Raw genomic sequence first — 14,461 nt, forward strand, 5'->3', positions numbered from 1 at the left:
GTGGGTCTAAAAGTATATGATTTTAATTTTGCCACCTTCTTTCTTTCTTTCTTTCTTTCTTTTGAAGAGCCGACTGTAAACCAATTAAATGAGAAACAATACCATATATTTGTGAGGAGAGAAGAGAAGAGAAGAGAAGAGAAGAAAAGGGTAGAAGGGTGTATAGTGCATTGAGTTGTCAAATTCATTGTTGTGAATCCTGAATTGACCCAACAGGTTAACGTGGAACCTTCAGGCCGACCTAGGGTTTGGGCCTGTCTAGGTTGAACGAAATATATAAAAAAAAAAAACTCAACTAATATGATAAAAAAAAACTCAAATGATTTGCTAACGTGATCGGCCTGATTAATACCCGATCAAAACTCGACCCTTAATCCGTTTATTTTAAAAAAAAAGATATTATTTTGATTTTTTTTAAAAAAAATTAAAATCAACCATCTTTAACCCTTGATCCAAACTTCATGCATCATCAACCCCTATTCAAGTTTTACAATGATCAAATGTGCTCCCGTGCTTCATTCAATAGTACTGAATGCATTTGGTGTATGTGCACTTTTGTGTACATGCATGCCAAAATACCTACATCAAAATCAAATTTGAAAATGACACCCATGATAAAAGATACCATCCTTAAATTGTATTCTAGCTATGCGTTTTTAAGATGATATAGTGTTATCAAAACTAAACCAAACCAGCCGGTTCGACCAATAAACTAGTAAACAAGACTCAAGATCGGTCCAGCTCAAAGGTATGAGTCATTTGTTCAATCGATCTAATAATAAAAACAGGATGAATTGAATTGAAATGGTAAAAAAAAAACCGATTGAATTGTTGACTTGATTGATGTGGTGGTGCCGTATTAGCATTTGGAAAAAAACGTGAAATTATGTAGCCATGAAAATAATTATACCATTGACTAAGTTTTGTGATAAACACCAGTTTAATCCTCATCTTTTGCCTTTATTAAGTTTATTATTGGTTTGAAATTCTAATAGATACTCAAAAGGGTGGTAGACTAAGGAGGAGGAGGAGGAGGAGGAGGAGGAGGAGGGGATTTGTATTTGTACCTAATTAGTCACTTCTCAAGACAACAATGACACTATTAGGATCAGTTGCTTACATGATTTTGTTTTCAATTTTATTTCAATCTTTATGTTAATGCAGATCCAAAAATGTCTTAGAGTAATGATTAATGTTTGATTTAATCCCCCCTAGCTCCTGGAAGAAAAGGAGTGAGGTTAATTAATTTTAGATTCATATATATCCTATTCTTGTTTTTCATATAATCAAAAGAAATATATTAATTAAAGCATGGCAAAAGCAATTACATTATCCTTAATTAATTTCAGATAATGCTAAGTTTACTAGGAGATTTTTACCAAAATTGTTTCTAGAAAATTTTAACCATTAAATTTATGTATTTTTAAACTCACTTATCCAAGATGTTAAAAATATCTAAAAATAATTTGGAAAAAAGGGATAAAATCATCATTATTAATATGTGTTTGTCTACACAATTAACCAACTTTCAAATTGTGAGAAAACATTATTGCATAGTCAACGTTTCAAACAGAATTAGTGTATATTTGATAATGTAGTACGTAATAATTTTTAAAAATATTTTTTATTTAAAAATTTATTAAAATAATTTTTTTTTAATTTTTTATATCAGCAAATCAAGACCATCAAAAACAAACATTAAAAAAATATTATTTTAATATATTTTTAAAATAAATATACAATTAAAACACATCTAAATACAGAGTAAAATACAATACTAAACAGTCACTAGCTGCTTAGACAAACACGAAAGCCGTTTTTTTTTTTTTTTTTTTGCCAAGGCTAGCTGGTAGTTGTGGGGCTATGTAACCTTTTTATTTGAGTACATGCACTAGTATATCATACCACAATGTTGAAATTGAGGATATTCTCACGTCCTTGTAGGCACTAGGCAAGGCACTCTCTTTAGCAACACAAAGGAAAATAAAAGTCCAAGAAAATGATTATATGTCATGACTCAGAGATAGATAGCTAAATACTGGAGGAAGAGACATCGGGAAGCTTTCACTTTCAGAGGTTAGGAAATTGAACCTCTCTCAGCTCTCCCTTTCTGCTTCATACCTGCACAGCTTTTCTCAGCACAAGTTAGGCTCTGAAATCTGTAAACAAAAATGAGTAGCCAATAACACCCTCTTGAGTCTTGAGTTTGAAACCTATCTACTATTTCTATTTTAAATCCAGGCAGCAAGTTCTATGCATTTTGACCCGCATCCTACATTGACTTGCCTCTTCTTCAAACCCTACCAGGCTTCTTCTCAACAAAACACCAAAAAGTTTCTTGATATTAGGACCCCAAAAGGAGCAGAAGAAATAAAGAAGGGCAATCCCCATCTCCAGTCATCTCTCACCGCTGCTCCTGCTTACAGTATTTCTTGCTAAATAACTCTAGTTAGTGCTCCATTTCCATGCCATGATCAATCGGGTTACAAGGAAGAAAGAAATGGGGGTTCTAAGAAGAGAGCTGGCTTGCTTATCTCTTCTTCTTCTTCTTCTGTTAATAATGTCACTGCTAGAGACTCCATGTTATGCTGTTGGCTATGGAAAGTTTAGTAGCGTCAAAGGCGGGTCTAGTTCTGAGCTGAGGAACAATCCTGCCATGTCTAATAGTGTTGGTGGCCTCAAGAGAAATGCAAATAAAGATGGTAATGAAATTTTTGGTGCTGATAAGAGGAAGGTCTATACAGGACCGAATCCGTTACACAACAGATAAGTTACTACAGCTAGTCGCCAAGCTTGAATCTGCTTCCTTAATATATGAGACTTTTTTTTATCTGTTTTCTTTCTTTGCTTTCCTTTTTTTTTTTTTCTTATCACTTTTATGAACATTTTTTATGCTTGGAGCTCTTGCTGTAATCTCCACAGTAAATGTTTCAAGTGGTCTTACAGATGTATATGAGAGTTTAGGTTCGAGATTTTGGCTGAAGAAACATACTTATATTTGTTAAGATTATAAAGGAAGAAGTCAATACTGCTGCTTTCAAATATTACTCATGAAACATCAATGCCCATTAATGGAGTTGTTGGTGTTATAAATTCTGATCTGCTATAGAAATTTGCTGTTGGTTGGTGGCAATTAGTCCTGTCGTTGCTTCTGCTGGAAGAAGAAAATAACTTTACTGTTTCAGTGGGCTAATACTTTCTTTACACTGTTTAAGATTACTAGGTACTAGGCACTTGTCGATATAAGGTTTGCACACAACACACACACACACACACACACACATATATATATATATATAATTTTATACATGTGGTGATTAAAAAATATTAAAATTAAAGATATTGTAATTTCCAATCATGTCATGTCATGTACCAAACTTTAAAATCAAACCCTAAACAATGCTGAGTCGCTGAGATTTGGATTATGATTAGGTTAGTTTCGGGTTAAGCTTTAATTAAAATGTATTATTTTGCTAATATTTTGAGTGAACAATGCTAATTTTTTTAAAAAAAAATCGTATGGATGGATGTACAGAGGACTTGCGCCTCAGTGCTTGAAACAGTAAAGATGGATCCTAATGCACAGTACAAGCATTCATGACTCATGCCTGCTCTAATGGCCATTTTTCATCTTGGCTGGAAACCAGAGGGAGGGAGGAAGCAGCAGGACTGTGAGCCTTAAATTCCTTGTGGAATTGTTTATCAGAGACTGTTAGACTCAATCATCTTCATTTCTTTGCCTGAATAATTATGTGGCAGACCCCACCTTAAATTCTGGTGTTGATTCTCCCTTTGCCAGCCATATGTCCACTATATAATGAGGATTTTACCGCTTACAAGCACCCCAGCAAGAATGATTGTGGTATTGTTTGATATTTTAATAGTTATTATTTTTAAAATATTTTTTATTTAAAAATATATATAAATAAATAAAATATTTTTTAAAATTTATTTATTCAGTAATGATTTTGTAAAATATAAATAAATATAAATAAAAAAAATTTTGTAAAATATAGTTTTTACCGCAAAGACAAACACGTCTTTTTTTTTTTGGATTCGAGGAAACCCCACTTCCTGAAAAGCGCACTTTGTGGGCCCAGGTAAGTGAGTAAAACCCCGGCTGTCCCAGGCTCTTACAAGAGGTGCACGTCTTGACTCGAACTCGAAACCTGCTGTGCAGATCTCAAGCCCTTTGCCACCACGCTACGCCCCTTGAGGACACAAACACATCCTATGAGTACATGTAAATCATGTTTCTATCATATATATTTATTTTGTATTTATTATAGTTTCATTATTTAGGTATTTATTATTTAAATATTATTTATTATTCAATAATATATAAAGAATTATAAATGATGTACATATATCTCAATATTAATATAACATATACATATATTATTTAATTATTTTTTTATATACGCATCTTAATATTGATATAATATATACATGTATGTATATAATTTCTACTTTTTTTATAATTAGATACAAGAATATTTATATCATATTGGTTAGATAATAATCCCAATATATCAGCAAGTGTCACAGAAATCTCACCCCTTTCTCGTAAATAAATAATCCAAGCACATTTCTACTCGTGAGTAGATTGCTTTATGTGCAGGTCTGTATATAATTCTCTATGATTTTCGAGTCTAATAATGCTAAAATGTCACCCGTCCAGATCACTACTTGATGCAGAAATGGGGTTCTTAGGAGGATTTTAGAGATAATCCCATTCACTGATCTTTTATAATAGCAAGTTGTTCACGGGTGTTTGGAATTATGGTATAATCATGTTTTTTAAAATAATTTTTTGTTTAAAATATATTAAAATAATATTTTTTTTAATTTTTTATTTTATATCAGTACATTAAAACCATTAAAAAAAACACTGAAAACAAATATCAACTAAGCTAAAAAAACACTTTTAAAACACTTCTAAAAATAAAAAACAAAAGCTAGAGCTTCGACTTGTACCAATCCATCAAAACAATATGCACTAATTTCCAAAAACAATACACTAGCACCTAATGGAGGACAATGCATGGCTTAATTAACACATTTCCTATGAAGAAGAAAAATCAAATTTCAATCTAAGAATTTGGTATAGAGGGGCCAAGATTATTCCATCCATGAGCATCAAACAAAAATGATTTTTGGAAAAGAATTTCATTGCAAGTATTGTACCAAGCACTCATCTGATCTCCCTTTCCCCTTTTTGGTGGGTGGATGGAAAAGGGATTAGAAAGGATTCCAATTACCAAGCCCTAATCTGAATACAAAGTGATTTAGTAGGTGCAACTTGCAGGATTCCAATCACAATTACACTGGGAATAAAATTGAAAGAGGAGCTAAAAAGTAAAAGATTTCAAAAAAGTAAGAAAAGGATGGCTTATAAGAGACCTAGAAGATGAAAAGCATCAAGATTTTTCAACAGTTAGTGAAAAAAGAGAGGTGTTGTTGACATTGGCTTAAACATGACCAATAATGGATGGGGAGATCTATCCTTTACTTAATACAATACATTTTATTTTATATTTTTGCTAGGAAAAGAAATGGAATAACTCATAAGAATATATAAATGATAGTGTAGCTTCAGAACTACTTCATGAAAAACAAAAAAAAAAGTCTTCATATCAAGTAGTTCTGATTGTTATAGTTAGTTCTGATTGTTATAGTGATGCGGTATCATTTTACACTAATCACATGTTTAAAAATATTTAATTAATCAACACAGATCATAATTTTGCCCAAAACTCTATTAAAACCTTGGTTTAAAAAACACATTATAATTTATAATTTTTTTAAAATTTATTTTTTAAAACCGCAACCACAAAATCAAACACATATTAACATCTTTAGTGTTCATGTTACTTTAGTTGTTCCAAAGGTTAAACAAATCAATTTTCACACATCTAAACTAGTGTTTTTTTTATTTCATAGTTTAGATAGACGAACCATGTCCTGATTAGTACATTCATGAAAAAATTTCTTTCTTGCTGCTGCTCTTCTGATTCAAGACTGAGGTGATAACATGGGAATTGGGAGGAAGCCTATTTCTCATTGGAGCCAATACCTCAAGGATACTGGCCTTATCACTGCCCAAACTGTCAAGGATCTAAAAAGGCTATCTCACTAACTGACCTCGATAAACTGAGAGCTAGAAGTTGACCGGAGGTTCCCTACATGGCTTGTTCTTATGGTAGAGTTTAAAGAAAGAGAAACTAGAAAACATGAAGTACTCGATGAAGTTCTCAGAGCCATGGCCTCGCACTGGTAAGGTCCAGAGGTTACCAGGTAACAGTACAGTTCAAAACTTATTTCAAGAGCGCAAGGACCATAATACCTCTGTCCAGACTCCAGATACTTGTAACGAAGAATCACAAGCCTAGAATCTCATTTGGACAGAACTCACCTCAGCTGTAGCTAGGGGGGAGGGGGGGTTAAAAGAAGAAAATTTCTATGATTATTTTTCTTGCTGAGAATTCAACAGTTGTGTACCTTTTCAAAGTTTAAACATTCAAGAAAAAAACCCTAATCAACAGGTCCTTGGAGACATTTGAAGAGGTTTTAAAGGATCCAAGTTGGCAAAAGTCCATAGCCATGATGCTCGGGCATCACCAAAATTCTCCAACCACCGAGTACCAACGAAATCACTATCATATTACTGTTTCACTCACATTCACGTGTACTTTTCAAGGAAAATCCACAGGTATGAGCTATATAAAAACCCACAAACTGTTAGGCAAATTATGATAGCAAACATTACATTTCAAACTTCTTTGCGATGAAAAGAACTTGACAAATAATCATTATATCATCGGGCATCAAATGCAATTTGGTCTGGAATTAGTTTGTGGAAGTTGTCTTTATTGTTTCTTCTATATCTTCCTTTTCAACCTCAAATCGAGGTGCTTTACAATGATAATTTAGTCCCTTTTCAGTCATTCAAGGTCTTGCTTTCTTTTGAAGGAAAGAATATATCAAATTTGAATAGTTTGACAATGTGATGGGAGAAGTTGAAGAATGTTACCCTACCCAACTTCTAAATGATACAAAGAAGATTCTGCAGGTCCACCAGCTTGAAAGAGCTTACTTGGCGATGTTGCTGTCAGCTGAGATGAGGGTCTTGAAAGAGCTGAGAAGCGCTGTTCTTGTCAGCTAAGATTTGAGCATTGATAAGAACGAGATATTCTGACAATAATACAGCCAAGAATCAGGGATTTCATTATTCGGATGGTTTATGCTAGAAAGAATTTTATGTACTATTCATGATATTACTAATGACCCCTATGCAACTAAATCTGGTCCGCATGCTAACCGAAACTCTAAACTTAAAGTGCAGCAATTTGAGTTGAATGCGGCTGCTCTTTACTTGAAAATATATTGATATAATTTTATTTTTAAAAAAATTTATTTTTGCCATCAGTTCATCAAAACAATCCAAAAACATCAAAAAAAATTAACTTGATGCAAAAAATATAATTAAAAAAGCATTGTCACGCCGCAATAACAAACACTCCCATACCTGACCTAGTATAGATACATGAAAATCTATTTATGCTTTCAATATTAGATAATTGACTTGTTTCTATTGCAAATTAATAATAGGACTAGCTGAAGGATTTATGGCACGATCCTGAAATTTGGCCTACATCTTTGGGATATTTTAAGAGAATTAGCTTGGCGAGCTTGGACAAGATTTGTTAAGAGGACTCACACCTTCTAACCTAGCTTAAGCAAGTGCAAATCTCAACTATATATCATCCATGATGATATGTCCTAATTCCTCATTAAATCCAGGAACGCTAGTCATCATATCATTTGCAAAACTCTTGCTACTTGTCATTAGTAGAACTCCTCAAAGTTTCCTTATCGAAACTACACCTTCCCCACTATAAATATAACCTCATTTCTCTAATAAGAAGACAAGTTTATAACACACAGTAGATCTCTCTCTCCCAATTCTCATCTTCCAAACCAAAACACCTCTCCAAACTTTCAATCTTCCATTCTCACCAATTGCCTCCTAGCTTCCTCACATACCACAAGTTCAGGTTCCCTGGTATTGCCTAGCCCTCCTCCCTCCACTCTCCTTATCTGTCTATTCCATCAATTGAGTTACTTGCATGTAACGCTACCTTTTTTCACAAAAAGAACCTACATTTACACCTAGCATGTGATAATTTAGCTGTGTAGTTGATGTGCAATGGAGCATTGTTACCGTGGGAAAGAATAAAATCTATGACTCTATTTTCTCATGTGTTTGTTCTCATTTACTAAGACTATAACTTGCTCTTAGTTTCTTCTCAGCTAGATGAAATATTATTTAACAAGTAAAAGTTCCTCGCTAGCCCTCCATTTTCATTTGAATTCACCCATGTCATGTACTGTATAAAATCAAGCTTCTTTTACAGTAAATGAAAACTCATTGATATTCATAATCACTTTGTGTCTATTGGTGTCACACAGAAATGGTCCATTTTCTTTTAATGAAATTAATTTCATACAAGCCACATGATAGAAAAAGTAGATACTTCAAATGCTTTCTCTACATTTAGATCACAATGCTGAAAGTTACAATCTGGGAGCAACAATTGATCTATCTAATCCCAACACAAGCAATCTTCTGGCATAGAGTTGTATAACAGCAACAATGCTATTAATATCACAAAAGCATACAGGCTTAAAGGAGCATTTAACAGGATGATAATTACTTTATCTTTTATGACAACAATTAATTTAAGTACAATCTTTGGATCAACTGCAAGCAATAGCTGTCTGTGTAAAATGTTGTGCATTTGCATGTTGAGGGAACAAGAGAGGTTGCACGCAAGTAGTTTCATGAAAAGGAATGAAAGCTCCAGTACCTTAAAGTTTGGAGGCATGAGCTGTGATTTTGCTCAAGGCAATTGCTGTTTTTGAACCAGATGAGTGTCCCAAATGCTTGCGGATGAAATTCCCAGCCAACATGATCTTCTGCAGATCCACATTGGTCTTGACCCCAAGACCATTGAGCATGTAAACAACATCTTCAGTGGCAACATTCCCAGAAGCACCTTTAGCATATGGGCAACCCCCCAGACCAGAAACTGATGAATCAACTGTGCTGATCCCCATCTGGCAAAAGAACATGCACTTTGTAAGGATTTAATTAGTTGAGGTGTAAGGTTTTGGTTTGATACACCAGTCTATGGTTTGTCGGACTCACAAGAGCCTAAAAAAAAAAGAAACAGGATGATTCATTATCCCTCATATCATCAAGGAAACAGATTGGATGTTATACCCAAAGCTATGAGGCTTTGTCTTCCTGTAAATTATTGAGTTAATAGCATAACCATTGAATAAAATATGGACATCACTTTGCTTTCAACATTAACAAAGGTGAAAGAAGAGGAGTTACTTACTTGAAGTGATGCTAGAATATTTGAAAGAGCTTGCCCATAAGTATCATGAAAGTGGACAGCAAGCTTTTCAATAGGGACAACATCAATAACAGCTTCGAGCATTGGGATGACAGTGCCTAAGCCATGGAAAGGAAAAAATAATTCAACACCTACCCCATCTTACCCAGAAGATGATAAAAGAAAGGTCAAGAGCAAAGCCTCAATGAGACTATAAGCATAGTTATAATGAAAAACATAGAAGAAACAACTGGCTTCTGATATATAAGACATTCATATAGGTGCAAAACCTAGTTTCAACAAATTGTCACGCTGCAGATACTAGTTAAACCAAATATACAAGTGAATTAATCATCTTTAATTATGAGCAGAAGGCAACTTGACATTACCAGGAGTACCAACTCCAATTGTATCACCAAGAGAAATTTCATAGCATCCCATGTCACAAAGCTTTTTGGCCACATATGCAACTTTAGATGGAGAAACCATGCCTTCTACAGGACACCCCACAACACATGATATATAGCTGCCAGGATTAAAAAGTAATTATTTTGTCAAAATACCAAATTATTTTATGCTACATGTTAAGAATGAAGTGGCACAAAATTTTTGGGACATCGTATTAAGGAAACCAAATGAGGGTGGGCTTAATGCATAGCATTATGTCAGCTCTATTGCAAACCAGGCATTCTGGTTCAAAACACAGGGGAGGTTGCAAGAAATGTTGCTCTACTAATACCAATGGTAAAATGTATAAGCCTTGAGTACTCGCCTACCCTTATTGATACTATGGAGGATATGTATTGAATATTTGGGATAATAAATTGAGTTCGAATATCAAACATGATATCCTTTGGATATCAGGTTCCTGGATAAGATAGAACTATGAACATCTCATTCATGATTTAGAGGGGGGAAGAGGGACAAGGAGAACAATAACATGTCAGTAAAGGACAGAAAATGGAGCTATCCAAGTTTTTTGAGTTCAGTAAGATGTCAATGTTAACAATCTTTATGGACATATCATATAAATTGTGTATCACTGAAAGAGCTTTCAACTTTCAAAGTATTATTAAATAGTTGCCACAGAGATCATCTTCAACTGCTATTTAGGTGATTTGCCATGTCAATTTCCATACAACTATAGGCATAAAAGATTAGGCCACATTATCTTCTAAATTAAAAGGGAATTCACTTCCTAATTTTTCCTCCAAAGGTTTTCTTCGGCCAGCTGTCATTGCTGTGCAACCATTCTGGCTTTCAAGCCAGAGGTGAAGAACATTTAGTTCATTTTCAGCAAAAATGATCTCCATTTTTCCTTTAAAGGGCTGGTCAAAAAGACAGGAAAAAGTCACAGCTCTCTTCTATATTTGGCACTTCAAGAGCCTACAACTTGTCATCTGGTCACCAGAATGAGTTAATATCTTGGATCTGTTATTAAGAAAATGAACTGTGCCTATAAGTCTATCATCTCACAAATTGCCAACTGCTGTCAAAGCAAACCAAAAGATATTACAAACCAAAATCACCTTCTGTCAGTCAGAAGATCCGACAGTATGCATCCTTTAAAATGCCATCTTTCTCTTTATGTAAATGTGTTACTCATGAATACATTCTCAACAAGAATGAATACCTTCTTCAAGCATATCCAGAATAGGATATCAGAAAATATGGGGGGTTTTGAGATTACTAAACTCAGATGAACCACCAGTACACTAAATTTGTTCTAGATTGACCAAAATGCAGCAATACAAGCTTGATGGGATAAGAAAAGAACTAACTGTGTATTTAGTGCAAGTTCAAAAACATACCCACGAACAGGAATTGAAAGCTTGCTGGCAGAGAGGGCAACTTCATGATAACGAACAAGACTATCTTCAATGCTGCAATTGATGTTTGATTTTGAGAAACCCTCCGAAGCAGAGGCAAAGACAGCCACTTCCTTGGCTCCAGCTGCAATAGCTGCTTCAAAGCCCTAGAAAAAAGTGCTACAAAAATATCAGCAACTCTCACCACACAAGTTATAAGAAGTTTATATAGCATGGAATTGTACTTAAGACAGCTCACTTTTAGATTAGGAGTTAAGACTGGAAATCGAGCACCTTTAAAATCTCTGATTGCTTCCATTACATCCTTTGCATCTGCTAGCTGTATACCAAAAAGTAGTTTAAAAACATAATAATAGACTTTGTTTTGGGAGGGAAGCTCCCTTCAAAGAACGACAAGACAGATATGAATTAAAAAACCTATGTGAGTGCACCAAACAAATAGACATTAGAATAAACCATCAAAATTGATCTAAGGCAGATGTTGCCATATATTTAAAAATTACTAAAATCCAAGGAAAGGCTATAACACTTTTTTTCTATAAAACATGAAAATGTAAATGTATAATGATACGAAGAAGATAAGAGTAACAATATTACAAATGTGAATTTAAGAAAAGTTTCTTATCTCTCATTACAACCAATAATACGCACCTGCGGTACCCATTTTGGGGAAACAAAACTCGTGGCCTCAACAACAGGCAACCCTGAAGAAGCTAGCATTTTGATCAGCTCAACCTTAACAGCAGTAGGTACAATATCCTTCTCATTTTGCAATCCATCCCTTGGACCAACTTCCACTATCTTCACATATTCTGGAATGCTGCTAAAAAGCTGCAGTATAGGCAACAAAACCTCATTTGGAGTAGATAACAACCAAGCTCAAATTTTAAATGCATCCAGAATATGGATATAGAAATGTAAATCACATTGCATCATTACTAACTTATACTACAGCTGCTTAAGTTTCATTTTCATGAAGCTAAGAATTAATTAAGAAATATTCTTATAGAAGGTGATGATACTGATCCTACAACTCCATTCCTCCCTTATATGAAATGACACTTTTGAGCTAACATCTATAGCATAAAGGAAAGTTCAAAAGATAGTTGATCCACCTCATTTGTCGATTCCCTTCTGAGTTTGTCATTGTAATAAGTACTAAAATGACGACTTGGCAAGCGCAAAGCATCATGAACATTATCAATTTCCATAGAATTCCAACCCAATATTGAACGTGAATGATTCAAGAAACCCCTTTGAGACATTCTTCTTGTTTGTCCACTCCAAGAGACTGCCTCTCTTGTATCACTACGAGAAATAGAGAAAAGAAAAACTCATCGACTCTGATCATTTGTATCACACTAAAAAATGAAGCACTCATTAAGCAAGTCTTGCACATGCAAGTTTGTCAAAAAATAACCAAAAAAATACAAACTTTAAATCATTCCAGCAACACTTTCTCAAAAAAAAAAAACCCTTCTTACAACAGTCCCAGATAGCTAAATAAATTAAAAAAATAAAATCAATCTCCACAATAAATTTGGGATCAAGCTACACACACATGTAACCAAAAGGAAGCAATAAAATCAAGGAAACAAAACAAAAAAAACTTGCCAACCACATTACATCATAAACAACAGAACCTTTGAAGAACAAACAGCTTGAATAACAAACAAAAAGTAAATAAAGGTCCTTACTTTACACCTTTTAAAAAAGAGTTTGTGGGTGCCATATCATTTGTTGTTGCGCCATCTAAGATGGGTTTCATTGGGACAAAATTACGATGATGTAAGAAACTGCAACTCCGAGAAAACTTGGAGAGAGCCTTTGTGGTTATCATGAGATCAATCAAGGGCTTAAAGATATGCTAAAAATGATCAAAAAAGAAAATTTATTTCAAATTAGTAATGATAATGAAATATTTAGCTGAAATTTGTCGAGTTTGAGTGGTTTCGTTCGAGAAGGGATCGAGGAAAGGAAGCGAGTTTGATTAGTTGCAGAGAGCGCGAGAGATAAGATCAGAGCGAGGGCCGAGAGGTCTATTTGCATCAGTGCTTTGGATTGGCATTTCAATATATATTGAATATTATATTAACTCATACATTTTTATTATATTTTATTTAAAAAGAAATTAAAGTAGTAAAATTTAGTATTCAATTCCTTAACTTTTCCCTCAAGTTTTTTTTGGATATTAGATTATATAATAGAAGTATTTTTTTTACTCATTATATAATAACTAAATGAATTAAAATTTTATCTATTTCATTTGAAAAAAAATTAACTATATAATTTTAAAAATACTAATCTTAATGTCTATTGATTTATTTTATAAAAAATAGCTCAATGAAGATGATTTTTTTCTTTAAGAAAAAATAAATTATAATCTGTAAAATTAATTTTAATTATGTTGAATTTTTTATTTTTAATTATTAATGTTACTAGAGGGTATAATTTGGATTTGAAAAAATAAAATCCAACTTTTCTATCGCAAATATTTAAACTAAAAAATAATGTGTTGTCTGCAAGACTGCAATATGTTTTTTCTATTACACGCTTTCCTCAAATAATGCATCTTCTAACCATTGAAAAACATGCAAATAAGGGACTTGGAATAAACATCCTTTAACATTTTCTTCATTTTTAATTTTGGAATAAAATTCTCTTTTTGAATATATTTATTAAAATAATATATAAGGGATTATTTAATCATGACATATATTAAATAAAATTACAATTTTCTATGATAATACTATTAACATAATATATAGATTTTTAGGAAAAAATGTTTATTAATATCTAATTTTTATTGTAAGTTGTTTAAATAATTTTTTAATTATTATTCTTACATCTTCTTTCAGGTTCATAAAAATGATAAATTTTTACTTAAAAAACAACACTTTTGATAGAGAAAACATATTTTTATCAAAAAAATACATGAAAAATAAGTTTTTTAACTAAATTTTTTTTTCTTTTTACTTTAAATCATTCAAATTTTTAAGAATCTTTTTTTAATTGTTGTTACTTCTTATTCAATAAATCATGTTCTTAATAAAAATATATATGTTATTATTAAAATAAAAAATTTACATCAATAAGAAAAGACATATTTGACTGGAAAAAAAAACTTTTTTATAATTTTATTCTTTATTTTTTCTGTGGTTATTTATTTATATTACTATGTAATTAAATTAAAAAATAGATATCAAAAATTATTTGTTTCAACAAGTG

At 32.7% G+C, this 14,461-nt stretch overlaps 1 protein-coding gene and 1 long non-coding RNA gene across 8 annotated transcripts; one reads left to right on the top strand and one right to left on the bottom strand.

Moving 5' to 3' along the window:
• The first annotated feature begins 1,925 nt into the window (after positions 1-1,925).
• On the top strand, positions 1,926-4,406 carry LOC112327932 (uncharacterized). The gene is made up of 2 exons (XR_002982449.2): positions 1,926-3,862; positions 4,101-4,406. It is a non-coding gene; the product is annotated as an uncharacterized LOC112327932 (long non-coding RNA).
• A 2,447-nt stretch (positions 4,407-6,853) lies between these two features.
• Positions 6,854-13,281, bottom strand: LOC7495691 (hydroxymethylglutaryl-CoA lyase, mitochondrial). 7 transcript variants are annotated; one of them, XM_052454212.1, is made up of 9 exons: positions 12,938-13,281; positions 12,349-12,541; positions 11,885-12,064; positions 11,472-11,552; positions 11,216-11,379; positions 9,794-9,930; positions 9,408-9,523; positions 8,871-9,120; positions 6,854-7,194 (listed from the first exon to the last, which is right to left on the bottom strand). In XM_052454212.1, exons 2-8 carry the CDS (start codon positions 12,496-12,498, stop codon positions 8,872-8,874), a joined length of 1,077 nt encoding a protein of 358 aa, XP_052310172.1. In that variant the 5' UTR covers positions 12,499-12,541; positions 12,938-13,281; the 3' UTR covers positions 6,854-7,194; position 8,871. The 7 variants fall into 7 exon arrangements, with proteins under 7 accessions (XP_052310172.1, XP_052310171.1, XP_052310170.1 ...); XM_052454211.1 differs by having other exon boundaries at positions 6,854-7,138; positions 12,931-13,281; XM_052454210.1 differs by having other exon boundaries at positions 6,854-7,161; positions 12,931-13,281.
• Positions 13,282-14,461: the final 1,180 nt, after the last annotated feature.

Source organism: Populus trichocarpa, chromosome 6 (assembly GCF_000002775.5).
Source record: "Populus trichocarpa isolate Nisqually-1 chromosome 6, P.trichocarpa_v4.1, whole genome shotgun sequence".
Lineage (NCBI taxonomy): Eukaryota > Viridiplantae > Streptophyta > Magnoliopsida > Malpighiales > Salicaceae > Populus > Populus trichocarpa.

Bases quoted from the DNA above. Each gene is read 5' to 3' on its own strand.
- LOC7495691 (XM_052454211.1), bottom strand. From the start codon at position 13,073: ATGATAACCACAAAGGCTCTCTCCAAGTTTTCTCGGAGTTGCAGTTTC. The intron at 12,542-12,930 runs GTAAGGACCTTT...TATTTCTCGTAG, and splicing joins TCTTTTTTAAAAGGTGTAAA to TGATACAAGAGAGGCAGTCT. The intron at 12,065-12,348 runs GTGGATCAACTA...CCTATACTGCAG, and splicing joins GAAGGGAATCGACAAATGAG to CTTTTTAGCAGCATTCCAGA.